Genomic DNA, 19173 nt, shown 5'->3' with positions numbered 1-19173 from the left:
ATTCCTAGTAAGATGCTTGATGGTGAAAATTTGTGAGGCTTTCAGGGAATCTTCAATAGTTTCACTATAAGATACAAGCTAATGGCTACAAAGCAGATCAGTTAGTCTTCTGCAGTCACATCAAGTGGGATGACTCTCATCTGTGTAACAATAACAGTGATGAGACAGAAGAGCTACTGGTTCCACCCCTTCCTGCCAGACTCCTGTTAATATAATCTGGCACTCTTGATTGAATCCTGTAAACTGGCACTTACAGTCAACGTGATCTATACTTTTAATAGAAAAAAAATTAACTATCAGGAAATATACACATAAATCATGCAACTGACTATTTACCAACTTCGGTGCGAGCTAGCTTCTTGTTGGAGCATAAAGGATTTCAGGACAATTTCAAAGAACCACTTACCTTTCCCATGCATATCCATCACTGTGTTAAAGCTCGCTTCCACGGCGTGATTTCAAATGGAAGACATCATGTTCCCTGCTAAGATAAAGACCTTCGTGTCCCATCCAGTTCCTGCAAAGGCTCTGTAATACTACTGCCATAGGATAAATCAAGAATGCCTTTGTTATTTATGAGCAGCTTTGCCTTCTTGGTATTTTCCCACTGCATCTTTTCTGTCTTTCTTGCTCTCTGCTTGTTATTTCTTTCTCACTGTCATAGCTAAAAGGACTGTTAAGTAGGGAAATGAAAACACCCCGTACATCAATGAGTGGATGGATGTTTGTTCAGGAGGTTGTAAGGAATGAACACTTATTGACCAGAGAGCTTGTCTGAATAGTGGGTGAGATGATTCCGAGACATGAGACAAAGGCTGTAGTGAGACAGCTACTTCTCCTAGGCTCTCCTCACCCCATTTTCCAAGAAGGACAGAGATTTCTCTTTGGGCTCCATTATCAATCAAATGAGAGAGGGTAAATTTTGGGGTCAGAAGTTCACTGAAACCACTTTTATTCTTAACAATGGGAAACTTGCTGTGCAGCTGTGTATAGACCAGCCAGATCCTGTTTCCAGGCACAGGAAACACACTTATGAATTTGTCCAATGGAAGGCTGGGCAGTGGGGTGAGGAGGATGCTGCTCATTTAGATTTTAGGGGATTGTTTACTACTCTCAACTGAAGAATCTTTTAGAGAAGTTGTCTGTAGACAAGATCCTATCAAATTCAGGACATTTAAAGATGGCATGAGCAAAACATCCCTAGGAATGGCAGGGCTCACCTGAGGAAACTGGGGGTGGGGACCTTCCAAGTACAGTAACCAGAAAAATGAATTCTCTTAGATGAAGGCCCCTACTTAGGACAGACAATGTAATGTAAGCAGGAAGGCTGTAATAGCATCGATTACGGGGCTGGCTTGCTTAAGTAACTGGAGTCGTTTAGGATGACATATGCTCAGTGGTTGTGCTATTTTGGTTCTGAAGGGTGGGGGACAGGAGAAAAGGGAGAGAAGTTTCACTTTTCATTATGGCCCAAGACATTGGAACAAGAATGAACCTTGATGGTGGGGAAAAATGATGCCACCAAGTAGCCCACCACAATGTGTCCCAGACCTCCATCGAGGATGGCTCTGAGTGCAGATGGTTTATCAGAGACTAAAGGATTCTAACTCTGTCTACCTCCTCAGAACAGATTGCCTGCAACTACCCAGCTTAAAAGAATCAAGGAAAATAAAACTGTCTACGCTAAGGTGATTTTACAATCCAAGAAATTCTTACTAAGGAAGATAAAATTTCAAGTATGTATTTTTTAAGGTTTGTTTTAGGAAGTTCCTGAAAATCCATCCCCGTGCACAATATATCACTCCAAAAAAATAAAAATAAAAATAAATAAATAAATTTCCATCAGGGTAAATAGCTCATTTTCAGGATCAATTATCACTCAATTGGGATATATTCTCTCATCAAACAAGAGTTTATGCTAAAAGACTTGCTTTAAAACCCTCCTTGCTGGATCTAATACAAAACTAAAATATCTTGGACTTTGCCCAATTCTGATCAAACCTCTCCCACTGAAAGAAATGCCTTATTCCAGACCCCCAAATTTCAAAAGTGTCTTTCCCTTGACCTTCCTCTTCTGAGACTCTACCAAGACTCTTTGAAGAGGGTGGCTCCCTTCAGTTCAGTTCAGTTCAGTCGCTCAGTCGTGTCCGACTCTCCGCGACCCCATGAATCACAGCACGCCAGGCCTCCCTGTCCATCACCAACTCCCGGAGTTCACTCAAACTCATGTCCACAGAATCGGTGATGCCATCCAGCCATCTCATTCTCCGTCGTCCCCTTCTCCTCCCGCCCCCAACCTTTCCCAGCATCAGAGTCTTTTCCAGTGAGTCAACTCGCTCCCTTACTGAGTACAAACTTAACTTTGCGTTATCAATAGACTACTTTGGTAGCCATGTCAGGGAGTCAGCAGTCAACAGTTTCCAAATTCCAGGCTATTTACTATGATGTTCTACTGCTCTATGACCTTTAATACAGGCCAGAGAAGGTCAGAACAAGGTATGCATCCAGGAGTGGAATTTCTAGTTCATACAGCAATTTTATGTGTAACTGTTTCGGGAACTGCCGATCTCTTCTCTTTCTCTGCGTTTCTGCTTTGTCATTTAGAGGAATAACGCAGTGAAAGCAAAACGCTCAGGACTCTGGAGGCTAAACTAGGACAAGGCTGGAGGTGAACAGAATTCTCCTTCAGAGTTTAGCTAAGCCTCCTACGGCGTTACTTATGCTTTTGTTATTCTTCAATCCTGACTCCTCACTTGAGAGGGATTATGTCTGCTTATCACTAATTTAGGGTTCTTAATTCAGGGTTCTTCTCTAGGCTTTTCTAGGTACAGGATTAGAACATTTATCAAACAGATTAGCTCAATTAGATACTGTTAGTAGCTCAGTCGTGTCCTACTCTTTGCAACCCCATGGACTGCAGCACGCTGGACTCCTCTGACCATGGAATTTTCCAGGCAAAAATACTGGAGAGGGTTGCCATTCCCTTCTCCAGGGGATCTTCCCAACCCAGGGATAGAATACCCGTCTCCTGCATTGCAGACAGATTTTTTACCATCTGAGCCACCAAGGAAGTCAAGATAGATACTAAAGATGCTTAAGAAAATCTCATACAAATCTTATCTGTTTACACAACTAGGTTATCTGTTTTAGATAGGTTTAACAGCACATTTATAACATGGGGAATGCAGGCAACATTTTGTAATAACTGTAATTGGAAAGTAACCTTTCGCTGCACAAAAATATTTAATTAAAATATGACAATGATAGAGGTATATTGAAATTAAAGAAAATAGAAATAAAAAATTAAAAGAATAATGAAAATGTGTTGCAAAGGGCTGATTCACTGGAAAAGACTCCGCTGCTGCAAAAGATTGAAGGCAAAAGAAGGCGCAGCAGCGATATCTGGATGGCATTACTGACTCAATGAACATGAATATGAGCAAACTTTGGGAGACAGTGAGGGGCAGGGTAGCCTGGTGTGCTGCACTCCATGGGGGTCACAAAGAGTTGGACATGACTTAGTGACTGAACGACAATATGGATTTTACAGATTTCATAGAAAAACAAAGTTAGGTAGTAAAGAAAGTACTTAGGCAAAATAATCTGCCCCCTCTACCTCTTTCCCCAACAAAAATTTCCGTATCTTAATTTCTTCATTTATCAATATGTTACAGCAAAAGAGACTTTGCACATGGAAAGATTATGGACTAAAAATAAGGAGATTACTCTGGATTATCTGAATGAGCCAAGGATAATCACTTTGGCCCTTCGAGTAGAGGAGGAAGGCAGAAGAGTCAGTGGGAGATACAATATGGAGAGGAGGAGGGAAGCAGTGGAAGCGTGAGAGGGACTCAACCCACCACTGCCAGCTTGGAAGATGGAGAAATGGACACCAGCCAAGGCATCAAGGTGGCCTCAAGAAGCTATGGTCAACCCATGGCTGACATCAAAGAAACAGAGATCACGGTCCCACAACAAAAGGAACTAAATACTGCCAAGGACCAGAATGAGCAGGACGCATATTCTCCCCTAGAGTCTCCAGAACAATTTTTTTGACACCTGGATATTAGCCCAGTGGGATCCCTATGGGACCTGTGACCCTCAGAACTATAAGAAAAGAAGGGTGTGGTGTTTTATGCAACCGAGTATCTGGTAATTATTTACGGCAGCAAGAAATACAACAAGTATGACCATGAATCCCATATGCTTACTTATATCAGGAAGATTATAGTAATTCATTTTCAAAGTGTCCTTGTGAAGTAGCTGTTTTGTTTGACTTGATTAGATTTTAAATATACAAGGGGCTGGGGTTCAAGGATAGTATATGATTTGCTTTAGCCACAAGTGGCTGAGAATGTAGGACTCAAACTTGGGCTTTCTGATGCTATCCTACTTTATAAGACTATCTCACAGCATGTTGAAACCATTTCTAATCTAATACCTACATTTCCATTTTAACATCATCATGTCACCCTTGGATTTTTGGCTTCCCAGAGCAAATGGCTAGGCAGAGGGGACATAAGCTCATCTTTTCCCTTTTCTAAATTTGGATTGGCAATAGCAAGTGAGAATCCCTGTTATAACATCTGAGCTCTCTAAACTCAAGCTTATTACTTCTTCTTTCAAATGTATTTTGCCTGAGCTTCAAACACAGTAAGTAATGAAATTCAACAATTTACCCACAGAACATAGTTGTATAATAAACAAAAGTGATTTGCTGGAACGCCTACAATGCAAACAAGAAATAATGGGGGTTCAGGCTTCTGTAATGCACATGCTTATGAAAACATATTGATAATTATAAATATTATGCATCTTCTAGACATTCATAGACAGAACACAATTATACACCATTTGTTACAAGAAGAAATGCTCATGACAAAGGGTGATCTTGGTTTCTTTCATTTTTGGTATATTTCAGAATTTGCACAAATACATGTCTCCAAACAAAAGCACTGTCTTCCCTAAAGCAGTTCTCTTTAGAAAGCTGTACTTACTGACCATTTTTTAAAAAGCTGTTACATTCTTATGGCTGTTTTGAGTCACTGACGCTATTAGTGTATTATTGTTGACTTTTGAAAAACAATTCCTAGAGATCATTTATAAAAAGTCAAGTATATGTGGAAACCAAATTAGTGGAAATAAGTTGATATCTACTCTACACCTAGATTTAGTGAATGAAATGATGCCTATGGGCATAAGGAAATAGGTGAGGGAGCAGAGATCGGGGGGGTCAGGCAATGGGGGAGAGTGGGGTCTGTGGAGACACAGAGAAGTGGGAAGCCTTCCTGAGATCCAATTAGCTATTATAGCATGGAATAAAGGCATATTCCTGCCTGATCTGATTTAGAAAAGAAAAGCCAAAAACAAAGTTATTCTTGCAAACTTTCTTGATTCTTAAAATATGAGCAAGGAATTAAGTTTTTAAACACTCCTGCTGCTTGTATTCAGTTTGGGATCTGTAGTCTCAGGCTGCATCTCAACGGGAAAGCAGTATTACTGTGCTGGATTTGTACATGTCCTGTGTAAAATACCACAGGTTCAGAGATATTGACACATGGAAATAAGTCTTGGCCCTCCAGTCTCAGGGTTAATGCCATCTTGTCAGAGAGGCCATTCTTGTCCTGGTTCACATACCGAGGATCTGGGCCCAGCCATGAGAGCCACGATTCTAAATCCTTTGCTGTTTTGACTCTTCCTCCAATGAGACATTAAAAACTAGATACGTAGGTGGTGGATGGAACCAGTTTCAGTAGCGTGATTCTCAATTCACTTTCACTAACACAACTGTAGCCATTCACACCCTGACACAATCCCTCAAGAATGGTTATCCCACCCTGGGTTCTCAAATAGCCACAGGTAGGTTTCTAAAATGAAAAATCAATTGGAAAAAATTAAAACCAATTCTTTTATTCCTTTTCATCCTTTCCCCCCCACCCCTCTATCATTCAGACATGAAAGAATCTATCTGTGCAATGTGAACTGGCTTACAGACCACATATACAATTCTTAAGAAAACTGTCTGGTGAACCAAGGTCTTAAGTGGATCCCTGAATCGTACAGAATTGCTGACTGCAGTAGATTTCTGGGTATATCTTTTCATCCATTCATGCACTAGGCACTGGGGATTGTAAGTCAAAATGATACCCTTCAGTTCAGTTCAGTCACTCAGTCGTGTCCAACTCTTTGCGACCCCATGAATCACAGCACGCCAGGCCTCCCTGTCCATCACCAACTCCCGGAGTTCACTCAAACTCATGTCCATTGAGTCGGTGATGCCATCCAGCCATCTCATTCTCTGTAGTCCCCTTCTCCTCCTGTCCCCAATCCCTCCCAGCATCAGAGTCTTTTCCAGTGAGTCAACTCTTACTCCTAATTAATTTATAATATAACCTAACTGTTTGTCTGATTATCCACTCATCTATTTTATATAGAACAATCTTTTTAGGTGTGGGGTGATAAAGAAAACAAAATACAGTTGAGCACTATAAACTGACATTTTCAATACTTATGTGACAAACCAGGGATATTAAATTATTATTACTTTTGCTATTATAGCTAACATTTGTTTAATATTTACTATGTGCCAGGCACTGTTTTAAGTCTGTTACATATATTATTACATTTAATTCTAGCAATAACCTTATGAAATTGGTACTACTGTAATCCTCTACAGTTCGTAACTGGTGGAGCGAAGACTCGGTTCCATTTAATCAGATCAGCTACAAAGCCTGTAACCCTGATTACTAATAACAAAACTATACATTATAAGATATGAGTCATTCATTATGATGATCAGTGGGGTAATTTCATAAAAGCAGCCTTAAACTAAAGTTAAAGAAGTACTAGATTTTGACAACTTACATATTTTTCTCTTTGGCAAATTTACTTTGATTATGGCTATCCATTACCCCATATCTCATGTAATACTTTGTAAATTATAAGCATGATTAGACTTCTAAAACATTTTTACTGCTGCAATTATGAAACAATAGTGTGATTAGGAGTTTTATAGGCAGTATAAGTAAGTATTGATTTGGGAAGAGATAATTTGATTAAACAGTGATTGCCGCAATCAAGCATACTGTTTGTCTTTAAAAGCCAGTGAAAGGCAAAATTCTAACCGGGGTGAAAGATTCAAATAGCTAACAAAATTACAACTTTTAAAATTAATTTTTAATCACCTCAGTTTAATGAAATTTTAAAAATTCTGCTTATTAAGTGTAGACTGACATTTTATTTACCACAGTTTGGGTGTATTAAAACAAAAACTTTTTTATTTAATTTTTGATTGCTGTAGTGAAATAGTTGTAAGTAGGAAAGTAAGACACTTAAGTTTCCTTCAGTTACTGATAAGGGAACATTCCAGAGAGCACTATAAATGGCTTCCAGGGCTTCCCAAGTGGCAGTAGTGGTAAAGAACCTTCCTGCCAATGCAGGAGACCTAAGAGACAAAACAGATGCAGGTTTGATCACTGGGTTGGAAAGATCCCTTGGAGGAGGGCATGACAACCCACTCCAGTACTCTTGCCTGGAGAGTCCCATGCACAGAGGAGCCTGGTGGGCTACAGTCCACTGGGTCACAAAGACTTGGCGTGACTGAAGTGACTTAGCATGCACACAAAGGTTTCCTAGGGCTCAAAGGATGTCATCTCCAACCTAGGTTCTCTAAGCTTTGCCTCCTTTTCCTTGGGGCCCCTGCTTTGTGGCCTCCAAATGCCTGCCTGTGGCTCCTGAGAGGCATATCTGCTTCCTATAAGAGGTGGTGGAGTCTCAGATTGGCTGACAGGCACCCAGTGGTTCATCCTAACTGGACAGTTTACTGCCCATCATCACTATGAACATGGGTGATGGGTTTAGGCTAGATCCAGTCTTGCCTTTGGATTTAGGAACTGTGCAAGGCAGACTACATGACTTAAGAGGAAGCTTGGGTGCTCTTCCCAGAGGGAAGAAGTGTGGCTGCTTGTCGCAGAAAATTTCTACCATTAAAGAGATTGTATTAATCTTACCATGGTTTTATATATTAACAACAGTAACACAAATGCTTGGTGAGTGTCAGGTAGTATGCTAGTAATTGTACAAAAAAATAATTAAAACGTGGATTCTATCTTTTAGGAGATTTCAGTCTCTAGTTAGAAAGTGGGAACAAATTTCTTAAAAAGCCCCCCACAAAGCTCAGAAGATTATAAAGGTGGACTACCCTGTGGAATGACTGATGACTAAGGCACCAGTAAAGGTTGCTGCTGCTGCTCAGTCACTTCAGTTGTGTCCGACTCTGTGTGACCCCATAGACGGAAGCCCACCAGGCTCCCCCATCCCTGGGATTCTCCAGGCAAGAACACTGGAGTGGGTTGCCATTTCCTTCTCCAATGTGTGAAAGTGAAAAGTGAAAGTGAAGTCTCTCAGTCGTGTGCGACCCTTAGCGACCCCACGGACTGCAGCCTACCAGGCTCCTCCATCCATGGGATTTTCCAGGCAAGAGTACTGGAGTGGCTTGCCATTGCCTTCTCCGCCAGTAAAGGTTAAGTGGTATTTATTCAATCTTCCATTTAAGAGTGTGTGCAGTTCATTGTAGGAATTAACCTATTAAGGGTAGTTCTTAAAAACAAACAAACAAAAAAACTAACATTTTTGGATTTTAAAGAATTTCAGTTATTTAGAAAAATTTACATTGCAAGCATATCTAAATGTCCTACTAACTGCAAATAACCGAAAGATGACATAAATTTTGTTTCTAATATGCAAAATACATGTGCAGTTTATTCACATCATAAATGTATAGCTTTATAACTCTCTGCCTTTCATATTATGCCCTTATCCCCAGCATTTCCATCCCAGTTTCTACATAGTATTGAATTATTCATTCTAAAACACTTTTTTCTTCTCCATCTTGGGAATTATGACTTATCCTTTAAATTCCAGTTCAAGTATATGTCAGTGCCTTAAACCAGCGCCTATCTAAACCCTGTAAATGTTGCAGTATGACACAGGGAGCGCAAGCCTAGTGCTCTGTGACTACCTGGGAGGGCGGGGTTGGAGTGGGAGATGGGATGGAGGTTTAACATGGAGGGGACATATGTATACCTATGGCTGATTCATGTTGATGCATGACAGAAGCCAACCCAGAATCAGAAAGCAATTATACTCCAATTAAAAAAATATATATATATATATATATATTTAAAGTGGAAATAAATAAACCCTGAAATGGAGTTTATCTATTACAGAGCCCTGATCCTATCCAAGCCAGGCTTCAGCAATATGTGAACCGTGAACTCCCAGATGTTCAAGCAGGTTTTAGAAAAGGCAGAGGCACCAGAGATCAAATTGCCAACATCCGCTGGATCGTGGAGAAAGCAAGAGAGTTCCAAAAGAGCATCTATTTCTGCTTCATTGACTATGTCAAAGCCTTTGACTGTGTGGATCACAATAAACTATGGAAAATTCTGAAAGAGATGGGAATACCAGACCACCTGACCTGCCTCTTGAGAAACCTGTATGCAGGTCAGGAAGCAACAGTCAGAACTGTACATGGAACAACAGACTGGTTCCAAATAGGAAAAGGAGTGCGTCAAGGTTGTATATTGTCACCTTGCTTATTTAACTTATATGCAGAGTACATCATGAGGAATGCTGGGCTAGAAAAAGCACAAGCTGGAATCAAGATTGCTGGGAGAAATATCAATAACCTCAGATATGCAGATGACACTACCATTATGGCAGAAAGTGAAGAGGAACTCAAAAGCCTCTTGATGAAAGTGAAAGAGGAGAGTGAAAAGGTTGGCTTGAAGCTCAACATTCAGAAAACAAAGATCATGGCATCTGGTCCCATCACTTCATGGGAAATAGATGGAAAAACAGTGGAAACAGTGTCAGACTTTATTTTTTTGGGCTCCAAAATCACTGCAGATGCTGATTGCAGCCAGGAAATAACAAGACGCTTACTCCTTGGAAGGAAAGTTATGACCAACCTTGATAATATATTGAAAAGCAGAGAGATTAATTTGCCAACAAAGGTCCGTCTAGTCAAGGCTATGGTTTTTCCCATGGTCATGTATGGATGTGAGAGTTGGACTGTGAAGAAAGCTGATCGCCGAAGAATTGATGCTTTTAAACTGCGGTGTTGGAGAAGACTCTTGAGAGTCCCTTGGACTGCAAGAAGATCCAACCAGTCCATTCTAAGGGAGATCGATCCTGGGTGTTCATTGGAAGGTCTGATGCTAAAGCTGAAACTGCAATACTTTGGCCACCTCATGCGACGAGTTGACTCACTGGAAAAGACTCTGATGCTGGGAAAGGTTGGGGGCGGGAGGAGAAAGGGACAACCGAGAATGAGATGGCTGGATGGCACCACCGACTCTGTGGACATGAGTTTGAGTGAACTCCGGGAGTTGGTGATGGACAGGGAGGCGTGGCGTGCTGTGATTCATGGGGTCACGGAGAGTTGGACACGACTGAGTGACTGAACTGAACTGAACTGAACTGATCCTATCCTGGGAACTCCAAGTTGTAGGGACATGTCCCCTTGTCTCTCCCAACATCTCCAGTAGCTCCATCCTTCCTGATATCCTGCGGGTAAGCAATGGATATTTACTGCATTATTCCCTTGCCTGCTTCTCTGCCAGGAATAACATTTTCCAGAGTCTCTGCATGTACTATACAAACCTGAGGCAAAAAGCAGAGTTCTTTCTGTAGGGGTGGCAAGTGGGAGAATGAATGGCTTTCTTTCTAATGGCTTCCTTCTGATGAATTCTTGTTGGAGAAGAAACATTCAAATAGCAAACCCTGTGGTCATCTGTTAGCCCAAGAAGAGGCAGGGCCTAGAGCTATTACTCCAGCAGTGAGGACTCAGGGTGGCATTCTGTAACAGACTGTGTGCTCTCAGACACCTAAATTCCAGAGGATCGGATACAGAATGCCATGCAGTCTGGTCTATAACCCTGGGATCATGAGATTCTAAAACTTTCACCTCCTAGCTAAGAAATGTATTTGCAATTACTGACCACAGAGAAAGCTCTCCTGAAAACTCCATTTCCTTGAGATGATCTTTCTGGGGGCTGAAACAGTACTCCGGAGCCTTTGTAAATGATAAGCATACGTGTTACTTAAAATATTTGTTTTATCTCATTGACTAGGAGCAAGAAAACCTACTAAACTAAGTTTGCTGAAAGTCCACTCTCACAAAACTTGGAGGTGAATCAGAATAATTAGAGCAGAAGTAACATCGTAAGCAGGATGACTTTGGATGGACAGGACATGCACCATGGGACAGACTAGCAGCTGTGGCCTGGGTCTCCAGGTGAGATGGGTGGAATACTCTCTGGGGACTGCATTTAAGGCTTTTCTTCATAATTCCAACTAGATTTTACAGTATCTTAAGGAGTCTATAAAAGACATCAACAGGAGAACCTCTTTGCAAGGCCAGTTATCTCGGTGGTCACCCTCTGAATTAATCCAGCCTTTCAGGGGTCTAAAAACATTCCTGCCCCTGGCTCAGCCATTTGTAATTTTAAGGTGCATGCTAGAGCAAGCATCAGTCACTGGGTTCAGCTGAGGAATCGTGGTCCTGTCCTATCTTCCTACCATAACCTCTCACCATGACAAGGAAGAATCAAAGCTGTTCCTATTTAGTGCTAAATCAAGCATATACGCCTGTCTAGCTTCCATAAACAAAAATAAAAATTCAAAGAATACAGCTTGACCCAACTTTCCAGGCAAATGATATAGACTCTTTTAAGTTGAGTGTTGTTTGGAGTAGTTGGATTGGAATTGTGACACTTTCTATGAGGTTTTCAAGGCCTTGGGTTCTCTGCTATTACATTTTCTCTTTCTCTAATGCATTTCAAGGCCATTTATAGGTTAACAACTTGCTTTTTTTTTTTTAAATAACTATAGCCCAAAACTCTTTTCTGAGCTTCAGACTTATATCCATTTCATTTTGGCCCTCATGGATTTGGAAAGACTCAATCAGGGTTCTCAATATTCCCCTCCTGTTCCAAGCTGTCCCCCTACTCTCTTGTTAGAGCCTCCACAGGGTTCCTCAAAATATAAACCTGGGATTCACTCTTGATTATTTTCCTCCAATCCCAGTATTACTCTTCCTTTACCTCCAGTACTAAATCCCAATTATGTTATTCTTCCTTCAAGATTATATATATATATATATGTAATTATAGTTGTATATGCATATGTATTTTATATATATGTATATATGTATGATGCACATATAAATGTTTCCACTCATTTCATTGTATCTCTGCTAGTACCACATTCTCTAAGCCAGTGGTTCTCCAAGTACTATCAGCATAGCACAGGTACTCCTTCGAAAGACAAATACTTGGGCCTCCTTGCAACTCCCAGATGTCCTGAATCAGAATCCCCGGGAGTGGGCCGAGCAGATGTGTTTCTACAAGCCCTGCAGATGGTCTCTGTCGCACACTGAAGTGGAGAACCCCTTCACTAAGCCACCCTACTTTAGCTCGACAACTGCAATGTGTTCTTCATTAGTCTTTCTACTCCCACGCTTGTCCTTTACTATTCATCACCTTCTCAGAAAACAAAGTAATATTGTATTCCTAATCCTGAGCCAGCCACGCCTTTGTTTAATATTTCTTCATGGTTTTTAAATGCACTCAGAATAAAATCTTTAAAATATTTATCATGGTCTGCAAGGCACGGCTCTGGCTCTTACCTACTGCCCTAACTTCTCTCATCCCTCCTCCCCACCCTCTCCCTTGGCTACACCATCGCTGTGTCTACCCTTGACCTGCTCCGTGGATCACTCCCTCTCTCCCCATCGTCTGCTCCTCATCCGCAAGGCCTCTCTTCACCTCCATCATTCTTTCTCCTGCATGCCTCTTACCACACTTTGGAATTTTCACACTCATGTCTCTTGTTAACCATGTAATGCTATTCAAGATCTTCAATTATGTACAAACAAGAACTATGTTTGTCATGATTTCCATTATGCAACCCACTGCAGTGTTCTTGCTTGGAGAATCCCAGGGATGGGGGAGCCTGGTGGGCTTCCATCTATGGGGTCACACAAAGTCGGACATGACTGAAGTGACTTAGCAGCAGCAGCAGCCTTGTACAATGCTTATTGCAGAACAGGTACTTAAAAATCCAAAAAACAAAAGAGACTTGTTGAATGGCTGATAAACACAATTTATATTAAAATACAAACCAAAGAACAACCTTCCTGTCAGCTCACTTTGATGGTGGACCTTGAGAGGGAAAGAACTTAACAGATACAAGCAGAACCAAGTGGGACAATGTGCAAAGGATGCAAATGGCCTATTAAGGTTTGACCAACCCGTCTCATGCACAATCCTCTCTTCTAAAAACCATAACGCAAATTGTACCGGTCCCAAGATGTCTATTCTGTGTTTTGTCCTCAAAAACCCACACTCTCAATCATTTCAAAAGTGCCTCCTAAAGTCTACACCAGTAAAGACTAATGGCATCATTTCCAGGTTTGGAAGAGACATTAGAAGGACTGCCCTGGGACAGAGCCTGTGATAGTTCATTTTACGTGTCAACCTGAATGGGCTATGGGTGCCCTGGTATGTAAACACAGCGAGGGTGTTCCTGGCTGAGATGCACATTTGAATTGTTAACTGATTCAAGCATATTGTCCTCCCCGATGTGTGTGTGCCTTAAACGACCTGTTGAGCTGAACAGAACTGAAAGCCTGAGCCTGAGAGAACCCTCTTTCTCTCTGCCTATCTTTGATCTGGGACATCAGTCTTCTCCTGCCTTGGACTCAGACTGGATCTTAAGCCACTGAGTCTTCTGGATCTCTTGCTTGGCAACTGCACATCTTTGGACCTCTCAGCATTTATGATAAACGTGAGCCAATTTCTACAACACATCTATTTATCTATCTATCTAAATACTGACCTATCCTATTGGTTGCTTCTCTGGAGAACTCATAGTAATACAGGGCTCTGATGGACATGAGATGATCATGCATTGTATATACTACTATTTCAAAGTAGATCTCTGGATCTAAGGAGCCATACCCGACTCATAAGCCCAAGCCAATGTAGTTGTCCACAGCATCCCAGCTGAACACTGTATGCGAACTCAAGGCCACATCGAAGGATCTACACAGAACTTCTTGAAGTACAACCCCCCGAGTCGACACATCTCAGAAAAAGAGGCCCTACAGCATCCCTGCCACAGCCCCCAGGCTCCAGGACCCCAGCCACCAAGCTTGGGCCTGGACGGTTTACGTCCTGTCCCAGGAGGGGAGAAAGAGGAGCTGTACTGGGCCCAGCCATAGTGGAAGGACCCTGGCCCAAGTGTTCTTTACTCCTTGAGAAGACAAGCATATTCATTTAGACTAAACAATAATTTCAAATAGGGCATTGTAAGTATTATTAGAAGCACACTATTGAATGTTGAACCTGAAATAGTAAGAAATTAAAACACAAATAAATAAAAAAAGGGTTGAAGAGTTGTCAGTTAATACCTCGGCAGGCATATTTCCAATGTCAGAAGAATATAATGCTAACCAGACAAGGCCACGCCATGGCTATGGAGGAACAAGACAAAGCAAGGTCATTCTGCCATCATGTGTGAAACTAGATACACAGGACACTCTGCAACGACAGAGTTATCTAGACATCTCCCTTTTCCAGTTCACAGGCAGTCTAACTGTTTCTTTGTTAGTGACCATTCTTGCCTAGCTCTTATCCTCCCATTTCCTAGTTCAAAATCACCAAGACACCCAATCATTATATTGGTCTCTACTTCCTAAGAATGGCCCAACCCAAAACTGGTCCTTGCTTCCCAAAACCTCCTCAGTTCAGTTCAGTTCAGTCGATCAGTCATGTCTGACTCTTTGCGACCCCATGAATCACAGCATGCCAGGCCTCCCTGTCCATCACCAACTCTTGGAGTTCACTCAAACTCATGTCCATCGAGTCAGTGATGCCATCCAGCCATCTCATTCTCTGTTGTCCCCTTCTCCTCCCACCCCCAATCCCTCCCAGCATCAGAGTCTTTTCCAGTGAGTCAACTCATCGCATGAGGTGACCAAAGTATTGGAGTTTCAGCTTTAGCATCAGTCCTTCCAATGAACACCCAGGATTGATCTCCTTTAGAATGAACTCCTGACTAAATGAATCTCATCTGAATTCCTCCACCCTGAAGAAGAGGAGTGCTGGCAGGAGTTTGTTTTTCATGTAGTGAGGTAAATAAACCTTACTGTGTTTGACTACAGGTAAGTTCCTGATGGGCTATGCCTGGCGAACCCTGACATAATCTTGCACAAAGAACTGGTTACTCACTCAAGGTCATGCTTTACAGAATGAAAGAGAGGTTATGGAAATTAACTACCACTGATATTACCCAGAGAACCTCAGTGTAAGTCAAAGTGACTCAGTAAAATGAATTAAAAGAAAAAAAAAAATCTATGAGCAAATAAAGGAAGGGAGGAAGGAAGGAAGGAAAAACAATTTAAGCATGAGAGAGATCTCGTGAAAGTACTGAAGTATTAGCTGGTACCTTGTTGGTTAAGCAACTTGAGCCTCAGTTTAAATGAGATGATTCACAGGTTTGCCCAGTTCACAGTGAGGCACGAACTCCACACACATGCCCATCACCTCCATCATCATCACTGCTCTCGCTGTTGTATTATTACGGTTATCAGTCCCTACTGATGCTCTTAACAAGCTGCAAGTGCACTTGCGGATTCTCATAAACATATCTGCCTCATGGGGCATATTAAAAACCTGCTCACTCACTTCACAAGCAAAGGATGCAGGACAAGCAAAACTCACATTGAGCTGCAGTTCATCTGTCCACTGTCCAATCAGTCGGTAGCCGGGGTTGGTGGTGTTCGTGGTCTGATACTGGAAGATGTCATAACGCCCAGGGGCGTCCCCATTCTTGTTAAACATGACTGGGGTGCCCGCACTACCTGGGGAAGACAAGACAATGACACATTGTATAGTTAAACAAGATTCCGTCGACCTCTTGTGCCCTGGTGAATAGTCTGAAGACCTGGAGATGAACAAGGTAGCCTAGAGGTAGCCCTGTTGTTTAACAGGTTCTCCTAACATGCTCCCTGCAACTCCTGGACAAGTCACCACTATGCTCTGTGAATGCTCAGGAGAGAAGGTGGGAAGACAATTTGTTTCCCCTTTTGAACAGCTCAATTCTTTAATGTCTTAAAGTATTTTATTCTACTTTGTCTTCTCTTGTAAGGAATAAAAATTAAATGCGTTATTTTTCAGAGAAAAGCTTTATTGTTGTTGTTAATATTATTATTTTAGTTTCTACCAAACACTAAATTGCGCGCAACAAAGAATCAAGACATAATAAATATATTTTTAAAATGAAATACAAGAGAAGTGAAAAACAAGCTCAAAAGTTCACTTAAATACGTAGTTGAATACTGATTGCATTTAAAAGTATTTTGGGCTGATTATTTCTAATTGGCTTTAAATGATAAGCAGGCTGAAATGCTTAGCAGTTTGCCTGGTGAATGCTTATCAAACAATGGATTCTTTCTCAATTTTCTATTTGTGTCTTATTTAAAATGTCTATCTTAAGACTAAAAACAATTTTTGGAACAATTAGATTGTGAAGCCAATTTCAAAAGACTAATGCATTGTTTTGAAAAAATATATAACTTGAAAGTTGGATATGAGTGAAAAGTTTCTTAATAATAACCATATGGAACAAGAGGCAAGCCATATACAATGAATAAAAGATGTGAATTTTAGTTACCTTACCAACAGTTACAGAAAAATCACCAGAAGTTTATAACTGAGTGCTATTTCTCTCATGATCTGTGAGAAAGGAAAAATATCACTGGTTTCAGGGTATGTGACTACTGTCTGCTCTGCCTATAAGTTAATACATGATCTATATTTCCAACAGAAAACAGTGTTCTATTTCCTGCCGTTTACAAGTAAGTTCACAGATCAATTACAGGCTGAAACAGAATCACTGAGAACATTTTGCTGTTTTTAGGGGGAGGGGCCAAGTAAATCTTAGGTAAAGAGATGAAGCACTTTCGATAATTCTCATTAAAAATTTTAAGATGCTAATGGTGGCAGAGCTTTGCATCTCGCTAGTAGTCATTAGCTTCTACAGAACTTGGGCCAACATGGTATTTGAATTAGTGACATGGATGAAAGAACTAAGGCATGTTAACTGAAGAGGAGAGAGAATGCTGGATACAGTAAGAAAAGATGTTTTCTTCAGGAAGGGCTTCCCAGGTGGTGCAATGGTAAAGAATCTACCCGCAGGACATGCAGGAGACTCGGGTGCAATCTCTGAGTCGGGAAGATCCCCTGGATTAGGAAATGGCAACCCACTCTAGTATTCTTGCCTGGAGAATCCCATGGACAGAGGAGCCTAGAAGACTATGTAGAGTACATGGAATTGCAAAGGGTCGGACACAAATGAGCACACATGTGCGCACATACTTCAGGAAAGCAAGCATGATGCTGAGAGTGATCCCACACAATCAATCAACACAACAATGAAGTTTAAAAAAGGGTCCAGAAAGTATGACAATATACTCGGTGACAAGAGGTATACAGAACTGCAATCTGGGATTGACAGTTACCCCTGCTAGACAGTTACCCCAGCATGTAGACAGGGTAGAGAGGCAACTAAAAAGAACTCTACACTATCTGACAAGTGTCAGGCACAGACTTCTATGACATTTCTGCCTATTAAAAAAAAATCAGAGTTTGTGACAGGATGCATAATGGTCCCCCAGGCAGGTCCAGGTTCTAACCCCTAGAACCTGTGGATGTCACCATACCTGGCAATGAGATCTTGCAGGTGAGATTACATGAAGGATCCAGAGATAGGAGGGATTAACCTAGATAATCTGGGTGGGCCCAGTGCAATCACAGTGGCCCTTATAAGTAAAGCAGCAGGAGGAAAAAGAGAAAGATGTGAGGATGAGAACAAGAGGTTGGGAGGATGCAAGGAAGGACCCCTGAGTCCAGGAGAGCAGGTGGACTTCAGAAGCTAGAAAAACTAGCAGATACTCAGAGCCTCAAAAAGGAACCAGCCCTGTCTTCACCATAACAGAAGCTCAGCGGGACCTGTATCAGACTTCCAAACTACAGAACTGTAAGGCAATAAACATGTGCCGTTTAAGCTATCGATACCAAATATATGTCTCGAGTTTGAGCACACTCTGGGAGACAGAGAAGGACAAGGAAGCCTGGGGTGCTGCAGAACATGGGGTCGCAAAGAGTAGAACATGACTTAGAAACTGGACAACTACAATCAAATATATGGTAGGTTTTTAATGGTAGCAATAGGAAACCAATATAGACCTGGAGGACACAGAACAATAAACTTCCTAACTTTACAGGTGAGGAAGGTTACTTTAGGTTCAGAGAGGGCAAGTCACTTGCCCCAGGTCCACTCAGCTCATTAAACTAGAAGAGTACACAACAACTGGCCTTGGAATCCACTAGAAAGGCTGTAAATCCAAGGTCTAACACTTGCTATATGTGTGATTTGATTGAATCAAGTTATTCAGACTCCCTCTACTTCTTATTGTAAGTAATAACATCTTTGCCTACCAGGCTCCTCTGTCCATGGGATTCTCCAGGCAAGAATACTGGAGTGGGTTGCCATTTCCTTCTCCAGGGGATCTTCCCAACCCAGGGATCGAACCCGGGTCTCCCGCAGGGGAGGAAGACGCTTTAACCTCTGAGGCACCAAGGAAGCCCTCAAGAGGTTCAGTTCAGTTCAGTTCAGTTCAGTCGCTAAGTCATGTCCGACTCTCCGCGACCCCACGAATCACAGCACGCCAGGCCTCCCTGTCCATCACCAACTCCCGGAGTTCACTCAAACTCATGTCCACAGAGTCGGTGATGCCATCCAGCCATCTCACTCTCCGTCGTCCCCTTCTCCTCCCTCCCCCAACCTTTCCCAGCATCAGAGTCTTTTCCAGTGAGTCAACTCGCCGCATGAGGTGGCCAAAGTATTGCAGTTTCAGCTTTAGCATCAGTCCCTCCAATGAACACCCAGGATTGATCTCCTTTAGAATGGACTGGTTGGATCTCTTTGCAGTATAGAGAGAATTAAATGTAATAATGTACACAAAGTGCTTAATCTTATGCCCTAAATGCTCAATAGATGGTCATTTTTTTAGTAGCTTTCACTTTTATTATCATTTACTTTGCT

The 19173-nt window shown here is 41.7% G+C and overlaps 1 protein-coding gene across 1 annotated transcript in view; it reads right to left on the bottom strand.

The window, feature by feature from the left end:
* GRM7 (glutamate metabotropic receptor 7) overlaps nt 1–19173 on the bottom strand; it is a 909324-nt gene that overhangs the window by 250172 nt on the left and 639979 nt on the right. Inside the window, exon 7 of the mRNA XM_055414369.2 lies at nt 15789–15928. Within this exon, the coding sequence (XP_055270344.1) occupies nt 15789–15928 (140 nt within the window). The remainder of the gene's footprint in view (nt 1–15788; nt 15929–19173) is intronic.

Source organism: Moschus berezovskii, chromosome 24, assembly GCF_049115385.1.
Source record: "Moschus berezovskii isolate FMDL1 chromosome 24, NW_MosBer_1.0, whole genome shotgun sequence".
Classification (NCBI taxonomy): Eukaryota; Metazoa; Chordata; class Mammalia; order Artiodactyla; family Moschidae; genus Moschus; species Moschus berezovskii.
The sequence above is the reverse complement of the archived record's forward strand: the minus strand, read 5'-3'. Positions and strand labels throughout refer to the sequence as shown.